Source organism: Leguminivora glycinivorella, chromosome 10 (genome assembly GCF_023078275.1).
Source record: "Leguminivora glycinivorella isolate SPB_JAAS2020 chromosome 10, LegGlyc_1.1, whole genome shotgun sequence".
NCBI lineage: Eukaryota > Metazoa > Arthropoda > Insecta > Lepidoptera > Tortricidae > Leguminivora > Leguminivora glycinivorella.
The window spans coordinates 22,824,957-22,844,479 of NC_062980.1; the positions used below are offsets into that span (position 1 = coordinate 22,824,957).

Consider the following 19,523-nt stretch of genomic DNA (forward strand, 5'->3'; position numbering starts at 1 on the left):
GCTCACAGAAACACATTCTTTCATCACGGTACAACGTATTTAAAATAGTAATCTTAGGCCGAAACTACACTATCATATGTTTATCATAGAAATATGACCATAGGTCTGTATGCCTCCCTTTTTCTTCAACGTGAAGAAAAAGGACGTCATGTTGCCTATGATGATATTTCTATGATAAACGTATAATAGTGGATTATCAGCCTTAGTATGGCTGTCGTGCACGCTCATATTGGGCGTTGTGGGCGGGGCGTGCGGCGCGCATATCCAACAGTAGAAGCTCATACAAGTGTCCTGAGTCAACGCTGCGTACGGCTCAGCCACGACATTGGTCTAAGCGCGACAGCGGTGAGCGGCAGCCATACGTGCGAATGAAAAGTCCCATCGCTTTGTCTCGCTCCAATGTATGGCCGCCGCTCAACGCTGTCGCGCTTAGACTAATGTCGTGGCTGAGCCGGTAGAGAGTATGCACGCTCGCCTGCCCCGCAGAACGCGCCGGGCCGAGCGTCCTCCAGGCCTCACATTACACTTAAACATTACAATACAGTAGGTAGACACTGAGCTATGCGAGTAGCGTTACGTGTCGCCGGCGGCGGGAGTTCTCTTCATGTTCTTGACGGCGAAGCTGCGGAGGGGGTTGCTTTGGCGGGCCTGTGGACAATACAGTATTCGTAAAATGAAATTTTGTCTAGAAAATTGCTTTTAATTTAATTAGTTTAATTTAATTTAAAAAAAATGTTAAGTTTTTTTCTAATTCAAATACGTGTATCCATAAAACCTTAAATATGGTGACGTGAGCCAGCTGGGCCGCTAGTAAATTATCACCTCGTGTTTAAGTCTCTTGGCACAGTATAATAAAGAGTACTATGGTAAAGTATGGCTACTCCCGCTACCCGCTGAAAGTGCCGCCCACCCCCTCTCGGTTACCTCACAGTTACCACCTGTCAAAAACGCGACCAGTCGATCTGTCATATCTCACTTATACAAGCATGGTACGCGTTCACCTAAACGAGCTTATAATGTGTGCTAGGAACGCGCCTCTTTCATATATTTGATCACCAGTGTCCGAGATGTGCTTTGGCGCCAAGAGTCTCTTGCCAAAGTACCTCTTCTTGGCGGGCTCCGCGCCGCTTTTCTATCAGCCTGGTCGGCCTCCGCTTCAGGCGCAGGCCGCTGTGTCGCCCGCAGTAAGTAATCTGGTATATGCGCCAGTTGTGGTTGTTGTCGCACGGTATGTAGAACCCGGTTCAGGGTTGCCAGCTCATCAGTACATGAGCCACAGCCAATGAGCCGCTAGTCTAATATAAAGTCCTCACCTGGTGTTTAAGCCTCTTGGCGCTGCCAAAGTTCCTCTTCTTCTTGGCGGGCGGAGCTGCTGTCTCTTTGTCAGCCTGGTCGGCCTCTGCTTCAGGCTCGGGCCGCAGTGCCGCCGGCAGTAAGTAATCTGGTACATGCGCTAGTTGTGGCTGTTGTCGCACGGTGTGTAGAGCCCGGTCGCGCTTCAGGGCTGCCAGCTCGTTCGGGTTGTCCGCGAAGTAACCCTGTGACATAAGGAACGTTAGTGGATGTGGGATATTTGTTTGTGGGGGGTAAGGGGGTGGGGAGTCAGAGAGAAGATTAGTCATTCATCAAATTGATTATGTTGTTATAGGTGTCATCCTGTGATTTATAGCGAAGATATGTCGCTACATTTATATAAAATAAAACCTGTATGTCATACTCTGTATTTTTTTTTTACGTTCTACATAAATACATCAACACAGTCATACTTTTGCATGAGGACGATCGATGATTGAATGAAAGAAGGTGATTGAGAGAGAGATGCCTGTAAGTAGTATCACTATTAATTAAGCTCATTTTGTAAAATATACTTTTATACATGATGTATAAGTATTATCGATACCAATCTGTGCCGCTGTGGCCTTAGCTGTTAAGGTACAATTGTAAACTGGGAATAAATAAATAAATAAATGAGAGCAAAAGTGGCGTCACAGTACAATAAAGAGTATTATCGTGTTGGCGTTCCACAACTCATTCTCTTAAGGCAAGTCACAAATTGACTTCTACTTGTTTCGGTTTTAGACGAAGCTTGTAGCTGATGGCAAGTCTTCACCTTACGAAGGTTTCATTGCGGATATAAGAATTCTCAATAAACTGTTTTACTGTATAGAGTCTGACCTGCAGCTTCTTGCAGTTGATGAGCTCTTGCTTGATCTCCTTCAGCCTCGCTTCACGTACGGCGATGCGCGTGACGGCGCGCCACGCGTCTCTGGAGCGGTAGCGGAACCCCTCCACCTCCTCCAAGGCGAACTCGTATTTTCTGTAAAGAGAGTGTTGGTTAGCTTACTGACGATTGGAAAACACTGCCATAACTTCATTTCCGATAGGTTAACCCTGCCAAAATGAACATTATGTAAACATTTTAAAACTTGTACAAATTTACTTAAGTACATATAAGAAAAACTAAATAAACCATAAGCCCGACCAGAATTATTTTCTCCATACTATACGGAACTGTCACGATACATAAGAATAAAAATAACACCGCGCTCTTGACAACAGTCATATATTTCTGGTCAAACTTTACATATCTAGATTTTAAGACTAATTTACACAATCATATCATAAAGATAATGAATGAATAAATACGCGTATTGTGTAAACTATAACTTGTATAAACTAGAAAATCTAAATATTTATAGATCAATTAAATTTTAAATCTTATTAACTGTAATGTAACTCAATGCTTTATCATATTTTTCTATATTTTGTTCTTTAACATTGTAATCAAATCAAAACAACACACAATTTACAGGTTTGCTTTCATTATAAATGCAGACTTAATAATGCGGAATAATACTCACTGTAGAACTTTTTTATCTTTGACGCCGCCTGAGAGGTGTTCCTCCACGGCCTCCATGAGGGGCTTCTCACGAATAGACACGAAAGACAGCACTGATCCCTGCAATAACAACAAAATATACATCCCAAATATCGAGGTTTTACTGGTGAAACCCGATAAATCGAGATAATTTTTAACACAGAGCGAGCTGTACTACGTGGGCAGTCTTACCGATTCGTTGCCGCGCGCCGTGCGGCCGGCCCGGTGCACGTAGGAGTCTACATCGAGCGGGAAGTCGAAGTTGATGACGTTGGCCACGTGCTGGAAGTCGATGCCGCGGGACACGCCGGACTCTTTGTCGCGGCGACGCTTGGATGCTTGCTGTAAACAAAAATAACACTTCAAATCTAAACTTTATCCTTTTAAAAGTGGAAAAGTACTGCATTGAATGAGACTTGAACTCGGGGTCTCTGGGTCTATTTTCCAGCTATGCCGTGCCACCAAGACTTCAACCAAGGTAGAGAAATTTTCCACCATATTGGTGAATGGGACCTGTGGCGACATCTACTGAAAGAGTGTTATACTTAAACGACACCAGTTACGATGCGCTAACTATGCTAAGTTTTTACTTTTTGACAAGCAGAAACGTCTGCAATGGATGCCACTCATATTAGTTTAGCTTTCTGTTGGTCTTCCTCTCTTCAAGCGGCAGTATGCCTTCAACAGGTTTCTCTAGCGCCTTTTCATCAGAGGCGACGATGATCTGGTAACATCCACCGTTGAACTAGACGAACTAGTCCACGGACAGACAACGCACTGTGACCCTGAGTTCAGGAGGAACTGATATTAAACTGCTGTTTTTAGGCTTCTCTAGCGCCTTCTCATCAGAAGCGACTATGATCTGGTAGCGGCCTCGTTTAAACTGGTCCACTGACAGTGCACGACGACCGGCAGTTCCAGGTTCAGGAGGAACTGATATTGAACTGGTTAGTTTACCTTTTTCTTGGTCTTCCTCTCTTCAAGCGGCAGGATGCCTCCGACAGGTTTCTCCAGCGCCTTCTCATCAGAAGCGACTATGATTTGGTAGTGGCCTTGCTCGGTTAAACTGGTCCACGGAGAGACAGCGCACGGCGGCTCTCTGAGTTCAGGAGGAACTGATATTGAACTGGTTAGTTTACCTTTTTCTTGGTCTTCCTCTCTTCAAGCGGCAGTATGCCTCCATCAGGCTTCTGCAGCGCCTTCTCATCAGAAGCGACTATGATTTGGTAGTGGCCTCGGTTAAACTGGTCCACTGACAGACAGCGCACGACGACCGGCAGTTCCAGGTTCAGGAGGAACTAATATTGAACTGGTTAGTTTACCTTTTTCTTGGTCTTCCTCTCTTCAAGTGGCAGGATGCCTCCATCAGGTTTCTCTAGCGCCTTCTCATCAGAAGTGACTATGATCTGGTAGCGGCCTCGGTTAAACTGGTCCACTGACAGACAGCGCACGGCGACCGGCAGTTCCAGGTTCAGGAGGAACTGATATTGAACTGGTTAGTTTACCTTTTTCTTGGTCTTCCTCTCTTCAAGCGGCAGGATGCCTCTATCAGGTTTCTCCAGCGCCTTCTCATCAGAAGCGACTATGATTTGGTAGTGGCCTCGGTTAAACTGGTCCACGGAGAGACAGCGCACGGCGACCGGCAGTTCCAGGTTCAGGAGGAACTGATATTGAACTGGTTAGTTTACCTTTTTCTTGGTCTTCCTCTCTTCAAGCGGCAGGATGCCTCTATCAGGTTTCTCTAGCGCCTTCTCATCAGAAGCGACTATCTGCCCTATCTGGGGCCAATTTCTCGAAGCTACAAGTTACAATTTACAAGCGGTAGTCAATGTCTAATTTGACAAGTTGGAAAGAGACTTCCGCTTGTAACTTGTAACTTTCAGTTTTGAGAAACGGGCCCCTGGTAGCGGCTTCGGTTAAACTGGTCCACTGACAGACAGCGCACGACGACCGGCAGTTCCAGGTTCAGGAGGAACTGATATTGAACTGGTTAGTTTACCTTTTTCTTGGTCTTCCTTTCTTCAAGCGGTAGTATGCCTCCATCAGGCTTCTCCAGCGCCTTCTCATCGGAAGCGACGATGATCTGGTACCAGCTGCGGTTAAACTGTTCCACGGAGAGACAGCGCACGGCGGCTCTCTGAGTTCAGTAGGAACTGATATTGAATTACTGTTTTCAGTTTACCTTTTTCTTGGTCTTCCTCTCTTCAAGCGGCAGGATGCCTCCATCAGGCTTCTCTAGCGCCTTCTCATCGGAAGCGACTATGATCTGGTAGCGGCCTCGTTTAAACTGGTCCACTGACAGCGCACGACGACCGGCAGTTCCAGGTTCAGGAGGAACTGATATTGAACTGGTTAGTTTACCTTTTTCTTGGTCTTCCTCTCTTCAAGCGGTAGTATGCCTCCATCAGGCTTCTCCAGCGCCTTCTCATCGGAAGCGACGATGATCTGGTACCGGCCGCGGTTGAACTGGTCCACTGAGAGACAGCGGACAGCGGCTGGCAGCTCTGAGTTCAGGACGCAGGAGCCGATCTTGAACTGCTCTAGGTATAGTTTTAGCCTGGAATTATATGAAAAAATTGAAGATATTGATTAGAAATATTGAAGTATCGTTAGCGGACGTTTCCACTTATTAAAAATTGATATACTTATAGTTTGGGTCATCACGTTGTTAGTGGTGAGTTCTCAGTACTACTTCAGTGCCGTTACATGATGTAATTGTCTGTCGGTAGATGTCGGTATATGCCAGTTCAAAGGTGCGTATGCATAAGCAGAGGACTGGAAAGATTTGCGAGAGTCCGGTACGGCTTCGGTAGCTTAATTGGTTAAGACCTGCGGTTGCTGCGGGTTCGAGTCCCGTTGGGAGCATACATTTTTCCATTTTTCTTTTTTACAAGTCAATTTGCAGAAAATTCGCGTTTGTACGGGACAATGGTTGACTCTTTCGTGGAATGATTCCCTAATAGAAAATATGCAATCACATACATAGCAAGTATGTAGTAAAAAGCACTCACTTGTAACACCTATCCACCGTCCGCACAAAGATGATACTCTTCCCCCTGATCAGATTCAACTTGAGCAGCGCATACAAGATGGCGGCCTTATCGTCTTCCTCCGCGTGCACGTGGTAATGCTGCAGTTTTGATCCAGCTGCTAATTCAGGCTCCTCCAGTTTCAAGGTTACGGGGTTGCGCAGCACGATCTTCTTGAGACTGAGCACGTCTTCCGAGAGAGTGGCAGAGGCCAGGACGGCTTGGTAGATCTTGGGGAGGTGTCTGTGGACGGAGATGGTTAATTCAGACGAATCCCATTGTTTGACATAATGAAAAGTCATAATGTAATGATTACCAGGTTATCATTAGTCATAAAACTGCAAACTAAAAATTGCATGCGAGAACAGGCGCCGTGTAATAAGATGTCTTTTTAAGTTAAATTGCGATACCCGAGTTGGCATTAGTATAATAGAATATGACGTTTTTGGCACAAAATGCATCGTTAATTATATTCACATTAGAGTTATTCACATGACCTTATGGTTAGCAATATGCTGAGGCGGGACCATTTCGTGGTAAACAACAATATCTGGGCGACCGAGCTTCGCTCGGTTCTATTTTAATATATCACGTCTTTAGATAAAAAAAAACTCTTATAAATACAAAAACAAAAAAAAAGACAAAAAACAAAAACTTTATTTCTGGCCGGGATTCGAAACCCTGACACCTACGATCTATCTGCGTACATTAGACCGACCTCGTGCGACTGAGCTACGCGGAATCGATGCGCGCGCGGCGAAATTAAGGAACATATTTTACGTTTACAAATGCGAAAGAAAAACTCATGAAAACTCGAAAATTCGCGTTTTCCGGGATCTAAGGCTACGCTAGATCGATTTTTCACCCCCGAAAACCCCCACAAAACAAATTTCAGCGAATTCGTTAGAGCGGTTTCCGAGATCGTCGGTATATATAAATAAATAAATAAATAAATAAATAAATAAATAAATATACAAGAATTGCTCGTTTAATAGTATAAGATTTATACTGTTTTTTTTATAACCATTTGTTTGTATTTTTTTTTATGTGTGTTTACCATGAATAAATGCTTTGTATTGTATTGTATTGTATAGTTAAGTACCTCAAAAATTAAAATAAACAATGAATATATGTTGAATGTCCTGGAAATAATAGCAGTATCAGTAAACATCCCATATAAAATATAAACACAAGCAATACATGGTATATGAAATAAATTACACGCAAAAAATACAACATATATCAGGTTAATAAAAATATAAAACTAACAAAATAGACACATTAAATAATCAAAACATTTCATAAATATACCTAAAAATAAACCACATCAAAATAATAGATCAAGTACACAAACACAAAATATATAGGTCAAAAATAATATAAAGAAAAATATCATCAGGTAAAATATTGAGCATGCACAAGTAAGAATTATAATAAACGATAAACATAAAGATCTATTCTACAACACCAATAGAACACACAAGGAATAAGAATACAGGTAATGTAATATTTTATGCAGTTCATTCAGATAACCGGACACACAAGTAAGTATATAAAAATACACAATTTCAGTAAAGAACATCTTAAACCTGAAAAGTAACAATCGGCAGTAAGATAAAAAAAAATAACAACATACACAAAACAGTAGGACACTTTGCAAAGTGGATGGCCTCTTGGGCTTCTCGCGAACTTCGAAGGTACGCGCACAAATTGTAAAAAAGTACCACAATTGACCCCCTACAATAGTAACATTGGTGATGACGTCCCTCTCAAGGTCATGGGTGTTAAGGTAAATAGTAAAGACAAATGACTGTCTCCCTTTATTTGTTCAACTTTGCCATACGATGCTGCAGTCGAGATATCGCAGTGGTGAGAAGCCTTTTAAGTGGGACGTAGACAGATTCTCAATCAAAAGGTTCGCCCAATGAAATATCTATTCCTCCATCTCTATCTGTGCTGCTAGGATGACGAAAATAAGGAAATATAAATGTATTAGAAAGACTATGGTGGTTTTTATCCTACAATTTAGACATTAGACAAAGCAGTGATGTTCGGAATATAGCAGTGGCGGAAAGCACAAAAATGGAAACATATAAAATATTAAAATGCCGTATATTGCTTTCTAATGTAGATATTTTTAATTATTATCCGCAGTGGTGACAAGCCTTTTAAATTGTAATGTAGTGTTTTGGATATCGCATCGGTGAGAAGCCTTATAAATGGGAGGATAGAAATCTCAGTTATAAGGATTCCCGCAACGAGAAATCCATGTTTTATACCGGCGATAGACAAAACGCATTCGCCAGGATACTTTTACATGGGCTAGATGGAATAATTAATTAATAACAGTATTAATTAATTAATAACAGTATTAGGATTAATAACAGTAAAATGAGCCTTATTTGATCATCTATCTAGAAACACATGTATGAATTCCTTTATTTCTACCATGCTGCACCAAAATTGCTGGAAAAGTTACTTTTCGGCGAGAAAACCCCATGTTTTTGCGAAGGTGACGGAAATAACGTGGCGATTAGGAAATCGCATTGGCGAGAAGCCTTTTAAATGGGACAAATAGAATTCTCACTTAAAAGATTTCCCGCAATGAAAAATCCACTTTTCCTAAATAGGTCGGCTGCTTCTTCCGACCTGATGATGGATGATGATCATAGACTTCAGGAAATATTGTAGAATTCATCATATCAGCTCTTTATCGCCCACTGCTGAGCATAGGCCTTTCTTCTAGTACACCACTTCTCCCGGTCCTGGGTTAGTCTCATGCAGTTGTGACCCGCAATTTTACGAATGTCGTCGACCCAACGGATGCCAGTCACTGTAGTGTTGAATTTATTTTAGGATAAATGGTCGCCTAGGAAATATCTGGATTTTTGTAACTCTTGATCAATTTTTTCATATGGAAACCCTATTTATAGTTGAAACATAAAAGAAACATGTTATCAAAGAAAGAACTGGAGCAGCGAAGTCTTTTGGGATATCGCAAAGACGAGAAGCCTTTCAGTGGGTATCGAGCACTCCCACTGACAAGGTGTCCCGCTATGAAACACCCAAGTTCCAATTGTAGACTTAAATAATAATAAATATAACATAATTATTATAAGACATTCTTACACAGATTGACTGAGTCCCACGGTAAGCTCAAGGCTTGTGGTGTGGGTACTCACGACAAAGATACATAATAATATACACAATATAATAAATATATGTGTGCTCATCACACAAATAAATGCCCTTACCAGAATTCGAACCCAGGAATTAGCAGGCAGGATCACTACTCGCTAAGGCCAGACCTTTCGTCACACTTAAGAAACATGGTGCGATTGACGAAAGAGCATTTTGGGATATCGCAAAGACGAGAAACCTTTTAGTTGGGAATCAGAATCACGCAATCCCATTTAAAAGGTGTCCCGCTTTGAAAGATCCAAGCTCCGACTGCAGACTTAAGAAACATGTTGCGATTAACGAAAGAGCATTGTGGGATATCGCAAAGACGAGAAGCCTTTTAGTTGGGAATCACGCAATCCCATTTAAAAGGTGTCCCGCTTTGAAAAATCCAAGCTCCAACTGTAGACTTCAGAATATCTTACGATTGAAGGAAGAGCATTTTGGGATATCGCAAAGGCGAGAATCCTTTTCAATGGGAATCACGCAGTCCCATTCAAAAGGCGTCCCGCTTTGAAAAATCCAAGTTCCAATTGCAGACCTAAGAAATTCTGTCTTCACATTCCATCAGGTGTGACTAGGGTCAATCGCCGATAAGACTAAAAAAAAAAAAAGTTGCGATTGACGAAAGAGCATTTTGGGATATCGCTAAGACGAGAAACCATTTAGTTGGGAATCAGAATCACACAATCCCATTTAAATGGTGTCCCGCTTTGAAAAATCCAAGTGCCAACTGCAGACTTAAGAAATTCTGTCTTCACTTTCCATCAGGTGTGACTATAGTCAATCGCCGATGAGTCTATTAAAAAAAAAAAGATGTTGCGATTAACGAAAGAGCATTTTGGGATATCGCTAAGACGAGAAACCATTTAGTTGGGAATCAGAATCACACAATCCCATTTAAATGGTGTCCCGCTTTGAAAAATCCAAGCTCCGGCTGCAGACTTAAGATACATGTTGCGATACTTACGATTGACGTAAGAACGTTCTGGGATATCGCAAAGACGAGAAACCTTTCAGTTGGCATCAGGCAGTGCCAGTTGAAAGGTGTCCCGCTTTGAAACATCCAAGCTCAGACTGGGAATTTAAGAAACACGTCGCAATTGACGAAAGAGCACTTTGGGATATCGCAAAGACGAGAAGCCTTTTAGTTGGGAATCACGCAATCCCATTTAAAAGGTGTCCCGCTTTGAAAAATCCAAGCTCTGCCTGTAGACTTCAGAATATCTTACGATTGAAGAAAGAGCATTGTGGGATATCGCAAAGGCGAGAATCCTTTTCAATGGGAATCACGCAGTCCCATTCAAAAGGCGTCCCGCTTTGAAAAATCCAAGCTCCGGCTGCAGACCTAAGATACATGTTGCGATTGACGATAGAGCATTGTGGGATATCGCAAAGGCGAGAATCCTTTTCAATGGGAATCAAGCAGTACCATTCAAAAGGCGTCCCGCTTTGAAAAATCCAAGTGCCAACTGCAGACTTAAGAAACTCTGTCTTCACTTTCCATCAGGTGTGACTATAGTCAATAGCCGATCAGTCTATTAAAAAAAAAGATGTTGAGATTGACGAAAGAGCATTTTGGGATATCGCAAAGACGAGAAACCATTTAGTTGGGAATCAGAATCACACAATCCCATTTAAATGGTGTCCCGCTTTGAAAAATCCAAGCTCCGGCTGCACTAAAGATACATGTTGCGATACTTACGATTGGTTGGGAATCACGCAATCCCATTTAAAAGGTGTCCCGCTTTGAAAGATCCAAGCTCCGACTGCAGACTTCAGAAACATGTTGCGATTGAAGAAAGAGCATTGTGGGATATCGCAAAGGCGAGAATCCTTTTCAATGGGAATCACGCAGTCCCATTCAAAAGGCGTCCCGCTTTGAAAAATCCAAGCTCTGAGTGTAGACTTGAAGACCATCGGTTCTCTATTATTTAAGAGTGTGAAAAAACATCTGGATGTAATGTACCTGTAGTGAATGTGGTTGGCAACTGTCAAGTTTCACAGATACCATCAGCAGAGGTTTAAAATGCTCGCAAGGAGCCTGGCTTAACTTAATATTATACTTTAACATAATTAAAAGGAAACCTCTGCGGGTGCCATATGTAAAACTTCGTTATGTCGACCAATGAACATCCGTCAAAAATCCATAATTATACTGGTTACCGCCACATAGTTATGGGATTGGGATTTCACTGTAGCGAGAAGCCTTTTAAGTGGGACAAACTGCACTCTCATTTAAAGGTGTCCCGCACTAAGGTCCGACCGAGATCTCGGTCTCGGTCTCGGTCTCGGCATTCTCGGCCGAAAATCGGGCCGAGATCTCGGTCTCGGCTCTCGGCCAAAATGGGCCGAGATTCTCGGTGAAACCGAGACTCAGATTTTGAATTTATTGCGCACTCGCGTCCAATCGGTTTTTAGCTACCCTTTGATTACATCGCCCGTTTAGTATCCCGATTTTAGTGATTTTGGTAGGTCATTTATCGATATAAGCTATGGCGCCTGCTTACCATCAGGCGAGCCGTATACTTGTTTATCACTGATGTAGTCTATTTTGCTACGGTAGATAGGTAAGGGGTGCGGTAGGTTTGGGTAGTTACGGAACCAAACACTAAATACGGCCCGACATGCTCCTGGATTCCTGATTAATAGGCGAATTTCGGTTATGAAAACATTTTTTGCAAAAATTGCATGTTTTTCGCTGTTTTATAAATTCTCGGTCTCGGTCTCGGTCTCGGCCGAGAATCAAATTGAATCTCGGTCTCGGTCTCGTTCTCGGCCGAGACAAAAATATCGTTCTCGGTCGGACCTTATCCCGCACTGAGAAACCAACTCTTCGAACTTAACATAGTTCACGTACAATTATAATAACACAAGAGCGTAATATATGAACAAGATAACCTAAAATAAATACGCTAAAAAAAAAACAATGATTTTAGGAAGACATAAGTAAAGAATATCAAATTTAAAAACCTGTAATGTAAAGTTAATACCATAAAAATGAAAAGAGAAATTTATGCACAGATTATAAAGCCTGACCAGACATATATGACCACGCGCCATATTGCGGAATTAATTAGAACTATTTTCTTCATACTACACTGAACTGTCACCGCATACATCAGAATAACAGCGCCGTCTTGACAATAGTCACATATTTCTGCAGATGAACAAATAATACGACAATAACGGTTTTTCGTGATTTGTAACGTGTTTCAATAACAATAACGTAAATTTTAATTCAATTAACATTCAGTATACAAACGTTTATTGGGGAATCCCCGATGCTGCGTGTAGCGTGGAGAGGCGGTGGTGTTGCCAACAGTAAAAAGTGATAACTACCAACTACAGATTTCGTAAATGTTACTTTTATAAGACCAGAAATTAAAGTTATTTGATTAAATTCGTTTAATAGTTAACATTAAGTCTAAAAAACCGTATAAAAGTATTAACTACTTTCAAATTTTGAGATTTCGTACTTTATAAAAAAAACATACTACAGAAAAAAAACTGTTTTTTTTTTCACGGTTTTTTTTCATGTTTTTTTTTCAAGCCAGAAAAAAAACCGTTTTTTTGCAACCCTACATAGGTGCAGTACAGTTGAGTTCATAAAATGTGTGAATTTTTTCTCCTTATTGCAACGGGTTAAAGTGAAGAAATGTATAACGTATAATTATGAACTCGACTGTACAAATAGTGCAAAAAGGACGGCCTGACGTTGTCTTACTGGTCAGGCTTTAAAATTATAGTTCAAACAATAACAGCAAAAAAATGTTTTAAGTTAAAAGATGTGTACCATATTTACCCCAACAACTCCTTGATCTCATCCTCATAACCGAAGGAGAACACGAGGTCCGCCTCATCAACCACCAGCATAGCCAGGTCCTCCTTCAGCCTCATGTTGCCGGCCTTCAGGTGCGCCAGGGCTTTCGATGGAGTGGCTACAACTATGTCGGGCTTGTCGGAGAGCAGCGCTTTCTGAGTCTGCATGTCGCCATTGGCTGAGATGTCTATGCAGCGCACTTCTCGTGCACATTTGAGTGTGAGGTCTGCTATCACTGATGCAATCTGAAATAAAGAAAAATCGTTTTTATCATCCATCAAAAAAACTGATTTGTTGTGGAAAGGTTAGGTTGGGACTGGGCACAGAACTTTATTTAGATAGAAGAAACAAGTTCGTCTATTTGTATAGGGGCCGAGCGTGTCAAATTTTGTACTGAAGTTGTTTCTTGCCTGTAATTTTAAATATGTCTCAGGCTCTTGATTGTTCATAATTTTTGTGTTGTTGCAATTGAATATCACGTAACGAGGCATTTTTTATGTTTTGATTAACTTCAACTTACAAAAATTGACGCCCGAAAGCTGCAAGCTGCGATTAAAGACGGACAACTCAGTGGATTTCACTGAGTTCATTTGACACGCTAAGTAGATACGTTTGCTTGATCTATGGTATATATGACATCTGTGGGACTGGGATTAATTTGCTGATCAAATCTTTCCGAAATTTGTTGTCCTAGTAAACTATAGAAATCTACAAAACTATTAACCCGAAGCATGTATAAATATGTCCTTAATTTCCATTTTACTTCAACAAATACACAGTTTTTTTAATACATTCTCGCCACATCATGATCTTTAACCATTAAGATAGTAAAATATAACTATAAATATTATCATGGACATGGACATTTCATTCACAATTTCTGTTGATGGCGATTTTAAAATGTAATTCAATCAGATTTTATTCCTAAAGCTAAAATGAATTGTAACAAACTATTCTCTAAGGTTATTCAATATCCATTTTTTGGTTGTTTTAATTTTAAATTACAATGAACGCAAATAAAAGATAGAAACTCATTAAAAAAAGTCCAGACTCACCAGTGTTTTAAAAATCCCCACTGTTCATGATGTTAAATAAGCTGAAATTAAAAATCAGCTTAATACATTAACAATAAATAAGCATGGTGTTAAAGACTGTTCACAAGTAGAGATTAACACTGATGTTTTACAAAATAAATTACCCACTGCACCTTATCAAGTTATGACCCTCCTACACAAATTGATACTGAACCTGTGTGACCATTATTGAAATAGTTACTTGTTAAGGGTGGGGGGGGGGGGGGGGTAAGATTTTAGAACAGGTAAAAAGACCTTTTCTAAAAGCCACATGAAGTTTACCTTGTATTTTAAAAAATTACTGGATCAAGTTTTTTTTTAATACAGTCATGTAAAAAGAATAATTTTCTTAAGACAATAATTACATTGAAATTACAGATCTAGACATCTTCTATAGTTTATTTGCGTCCATTAAAGTTACCATCAATAGAATTTGCTAAAAAGTTGTCAAACCTTTTATTAAATATGTCCCAATTTTCATTTTGATCTCAACAAATACACATAGGCTTTTTGATACATTCTTGCCACAGCATGATCTTTAACCATAATAAAAAAGATAACAAAATATGACTAGAAATACTATAAAATGGATATTTCATTCACAATTAATATTGATGGTGATTTTAAAATGTAATTCAACCAGATTTTATTCCATACTAGCGAGCCGCCCCGGCTTCGCACGGGTACTATACCCACATGTAAACCTTCCTCTACAATCACTCTATCTATTAAAAAAAACCGCATCAAAATCCGTTGTGTAGTTTTAAAGATTTAAGCATACATAGGGACAGAGAAAGCGACTTTGTTTTATACTATGTAGTGATGATTGCTAAAGCTAAAATAAATAACCTTTAATATTTCATATCAAGTAAGACAAGATGATATCACTCATTATAAATTTATAACTAAATTGGTACAACCTGTTAAGGCACTTGTCCCTTCAAAAGCAAGGAAGTGATGAGCTATCGGGGATATAAACTTAATGAAGATCAAAGTCACTCTAATGTAAATAAATTCACTCACTCCTGATGGGACTTAAAGTACACATGGTATTTTTTTGAAGAATATTACCTGGCATCCTACCTGTTGAACTGGCAACAGGACAAAAGATAACAAAACAATACCACTTCAACTTATTGTCTAGAACAAAAGATGAGCAACAAATTATGGTCACCTAGTTAACTAACACCTTTGTTAACTAGGTGACCATAATTTCTCAGAGATAATACCTTTTTATGTAGGTAACTAAATTTATGTTTTATTTAAATAAGCATAATGCTTCAGTACAGTCAAGGTATTAAATACAACACATGCACATGAACCTGAGTAGCTTCTTTAGACTTACATTGACTGGGATATAGACTGTGATTACCTTTTTGATTTTGTCGAGCTCCTGATAGTTTGACACAGTTACAGTTAATATGGTCAATATAATTTCTAATGAAACTAACCAAGAATCATTTAAAACTGTAGGTTCTGTTTATTAAAATTATATAATATAATAACTCACCTGCCCACACAACTCCTTGCTTGGGGACAAAATCAAAGCCCGTATGCACTGGTGTTTACTAGTATTATTAAGGTGCAAGATCTTCTGTATAACAGGAATGGTGAAAGCAGCAGTCTTTCCAGAACCCGTCCGAGCTCGCATCAGGACGTCTTTTCCTTCCAGCAACAGGGGTATCGCCGTTTCTTGAATCAAGGTGGGTTCTGACCACGCCAGCTGCGCTATAGCCTAAAAATTAAATTACGTTTTTTATTTCGATCTATACTGCACAAAGGTTGATAAACGATCTGATAGGTAGTACACGGAAGTATAACTAAAGCATGGAAGCCATGCTAAAATAAGAGCTCGGTGACATGTATCTTACTCACACCACACTATTACCTTTTTTATATGAGCGAATGAGACAATATTCCACAACTTCTTTCGTTTTCTCGAAGGTTGTCCCTAAATGCTGATGTCAAAACGGACCTGGGGTCCATTTATTATACGGCAAAATTAAATATACGTTTGTCATTTCACACTCGGTCTCCATCTTTGACAACTGTACATAGTCGTATTATATTGGTTCGAGTTTTTAGCGCGACTTCAATGGTCGTCTTGACGATATTTATTTATTTTGTGAGGATTTCTGATAGATCGTGGAAAAAATAGCTCAGTGTATATTTGTGATAGTTCCAAGTTTCATTTCTGACTATGGCTTGTGTGATCAAGTGTTGCAAATCACATTCAGGAAGAAAAGAAAACACGCAAGAGGTTATATCATTTCATCGGTAAGTTTCTTGAGTTTTTGATAATATTTATTGATACGACCTGGCAGAAATATAAATGTACATATTAGTAGTTTATACAATTCAAATCTTATTCAATTCTGTATAGATTTTTGCATATTTTTTGGAAGTTTTCTCAAACTCGGAAAGGTTATGTTTTTTAGCATAGTGATGTGATGTGTTTTATCGACCTTGCAATAATAACCTATCAATATTCATACCTTAAAAACGCCATCAATGATTATTGTTCTTTGTTATGATTCTCTTGTTATTTAGCTATTTTACAAATTCAACTTTATATATTTCTTAGATTTCCGAAGAAGAAGACCGGAAACACGAAGTTCAAGGTGCGATGCTCGCGGTTCCTTTACTCCCAAGACTCCACCAAAAAGAAGGCCAAGAAGCTGAAATGGAGCAGGCCCCCAGATGTCTCCCCAGGTGTCTACCTTTGACAATTGTACATAATCGTATTATATTAGATCAAATATCTCGGCGGTCGTCTGGCCGATTTTTAATTTAATTGTGTTTATTCCTGATAGATAGTTGATGATCCTGCTAAATTCTTATTTGTGATGTGTTCAAGTTCCTTGTGTGATTATGGCTTGTGTGATTAAGGACTGTAATTCACGTACATGGAGAAAAGAAAACTCCCAAGAACCTGCTGTGTTTCATTAGTGAATTTCGGTCAGTTATTGATACTATTATTTGTAGGATCTAAACAAAGCATAAAATACGATCTTTTCATAGTTTATATAATAACTACTACCATGTTAAATTCTGTTCTGAAGTTTCTCCAAACTGTTTTTAGGTTATGTTTTTGTACTAGTGATGTGTCATTTTTATCGACGTCCCGACATTAACTCTATTGACATTCTTGCATTGAAAAGGACATAAAAATGATTAATGATGATCAGGTATCACAGACTGGGTAAATGGTAATGTAACATTTCTAGTGAATTAAACTTATAGTATTTTTTAGTTTTCCAGAAATTCTCAAACATTATTAAAAAGAAACTAAAAATAGGTGAAACTATTGAAATAATAAATTTTGGTACCTACACTGCCGTTTTGTTTTATTTTCTATTTGATAGAGAAAATATTATTGAGGTAAGTATAAGTAGATTCTTGAGTGGTGGACTAGAAATTAATAGAGGGATGCTACACGAATTAAATTACTTAGGTCTTTGCGTAAGGAGAAGAGAAGAATGTATTTATTTGTTTTATACTCGTATCTCCCATCTTCTATTTTTTACAAACTATTTAGGCCGATATTACACTATCATAGAAATATAGTCATAGACAACATGCCGTCCTTTTTATTCACGTTACAGAAAAAGGGAGGCATACAGACCTATGATCAGAGATATAGGTATGATAATGTAATATTAGGACTTGGTAAGAGAAGAGAAGTGACCGTTTATGTAGGTAAGTACATAAACAAACCATTTATTTGCAATCAGTAGGTACGGTTAGCCAAGAAGGCAAGAATGTATGAATATATGACTTTCATAGCCAAAAAGCCACATAATAATCCAAATGAAATGTTTATATCAATATTGTATGTTTTCGTTACTTTTATATATATAACGTTTATATTATTTTTAAGGTGAGAACGTAAGTAAGTGCATATTTTATCGATAATTGAATCGACAAAGTAACATCCCTAGCTAACACAAAACCAGGGACCACCTACCAAAAAGAGAAATAACTAGCATATATCCATCCTTTTTCAATACATTATCTAAGTCATAAGGAAGTCAAGGATGAGTATATGCATTTTACACGAATTTTTATTAGGGGGCTTGATCTTCATCGTAAAAATATAGTTCCCTCTCCTTTTTGTGATCGCTGTCAAATGCTAGAACCTCAGTCTTTAGACCACATCATTTTTATTTGCCCGTCCTTCGGCATACAGCGCCTTGTGCTGATGGATGAGCTACTTAATATCTATGGGGCACCTAATTTAATCCCGTCTTCAGTAACGGATTTATTAAAGGAGACTAAAACTTATATTTCTTTGTATAAATTTGTATATAATACTGTATATATGTTGTAAATAAGTACTCTTTAATTAAATTATTATTCTTAACGGATTTGACTAAATACCTGGAAGAGACGCATTATGCATTTTATTGACTTATTATCGTACTTACTGGATTTGACATAATATTGGAAGGAAGACTTATGAAATTCAAAACAAGATGAATAAGAAAGGCTATGACGAAACAACTGAAAGAGACGAATTTTTTATTGAGACAACTGAAGACATGCTTACTGGATTTGACACATGATATTAAAAGGAAGACTAATGAAATTATATTTTATAACTTATAAGTATTAAAACAAGAAGAAGAATAAAGGAAAATAGAAATACTTCACTCAAGACGAGGCGGTATGGCCTATGGTCCTAGCCTGTCCAGAAGGACGAAGAAAAAAATAAATAAAGCAACTCCCGAAAAGTTTGTACATTTGGATCACGTCTCCGATTTTGATAAAAATTGGTAGGCTGATAGAGTCCATGATGCTGAGCAAGATCGTGCATATACCTATTAACTATTGATGCGTGTATGAGAAGGTTAAATTTGGGAAAGAGGAAAAAAGTTGGACTATCTACCTACAGAGAGTCTTCAAAAAGAAATGAGATGCCATCAAAAACAAAACTTGTAAAAACACCAAGTCTCGCAACTCAGTTCTTCTGGCGTAAAAAGAGTTGAGATCCCTTTAATACCAAGTCGGTTAATTTACTCAGTCCCTACTTAAAGGACCTTCTGCCGTAAGTTGTTACGTAGTTTACCTATAGCTAACCTAATAACATCTTATAACGACCATATCAATATTAAATATATTTCATGTTTTAAAGAAAATGGACTGACTTGGCAATCGCATGAAACAATTTTGTCAACGGTGTAAATTGCGATTGCCAAGTCAGTCCATTTTCTTTAAAACATGAAATATATTTAATATTGATATGGTCGTTATAAGATATTATTAGGTTAGCTATAGGTAAACTACGTAACAACTTACGGCAGAAGGTCCTTTAAGTAGGGACTGAGTAAATTAACCGACTTGGTATTAAAGGGATCTCAACTCTTTTTACGCCAGAAGAACTGAGTTGCGAGACTTGGTGTTTTTACAAGTTTTGTTTTTGATGGCATACATTTATCACAATATGATGGATAATGAATAGGAAACCTTTGATGAGTGTATTTTTTATCTACAGTAACACCATGCCATTATTGCCATCCTTCAATAATTAAAAAAAAAAC

General features: G+C 38.9%; 1 protein-coding gene across 1 annotated transcript; it reads right to left on the minus strand.

Annotated features, from left to right (window-relative positions):
* Positions 1 to 349: 349 nt before the first annotated feature.
* Positions 350 to 18,378, minus strand: LOC125230727 (probable ATP-dependent RNA helicase DDX56). Its single transcript, XM_048135986.1, has 10 exons — positions 18,364 to 18,378; positions 15,494 to 15,718; positions 12,893 to 13,155; positions 5,890 to 6,150; positions 5,240 to 5,435; positions 3,071 to 3,220; positions 2,862 to 2,959; positions 2,176 to 2,317; positions 1,314 to 1,538; positions 350 to 648 (listed from the first exon to the last, which is right to left on the minus strand). The coding sequence occupies exons 1-10, from the start codon at positions 18,376 to 18,378 to the stop codon at positions 574 to 576; spliced, it is 1,650 nt and encodes a 549-aa protein (XP_047991943.1). The 3' UTR covers positions 350 to 573.
* Between the last annotated feature and the right edge of the window lie 1,145 nt (positions 18,379 to 19,523).

Excerpts from the sequence above, each read along its gene's own strand:
- LOC125230727 (XM_048135986.1), bottom strand. Across the intron at positions 2,318-2,861 it reads AAAGATAAAAAAGTTCTACA|AAAATACGAGTTCGCCTTGG; the intron begins GTGAGTATTATT and ends CTCTCTTTACAG. Across the intron at positions 649-1,313 it reads CCAAGAGGCTTAAACACCAG|GCCCGCCAAAGCAACCCCCT; the intron begins GTGAGGACTTTA and ends TATTGTCCACAG.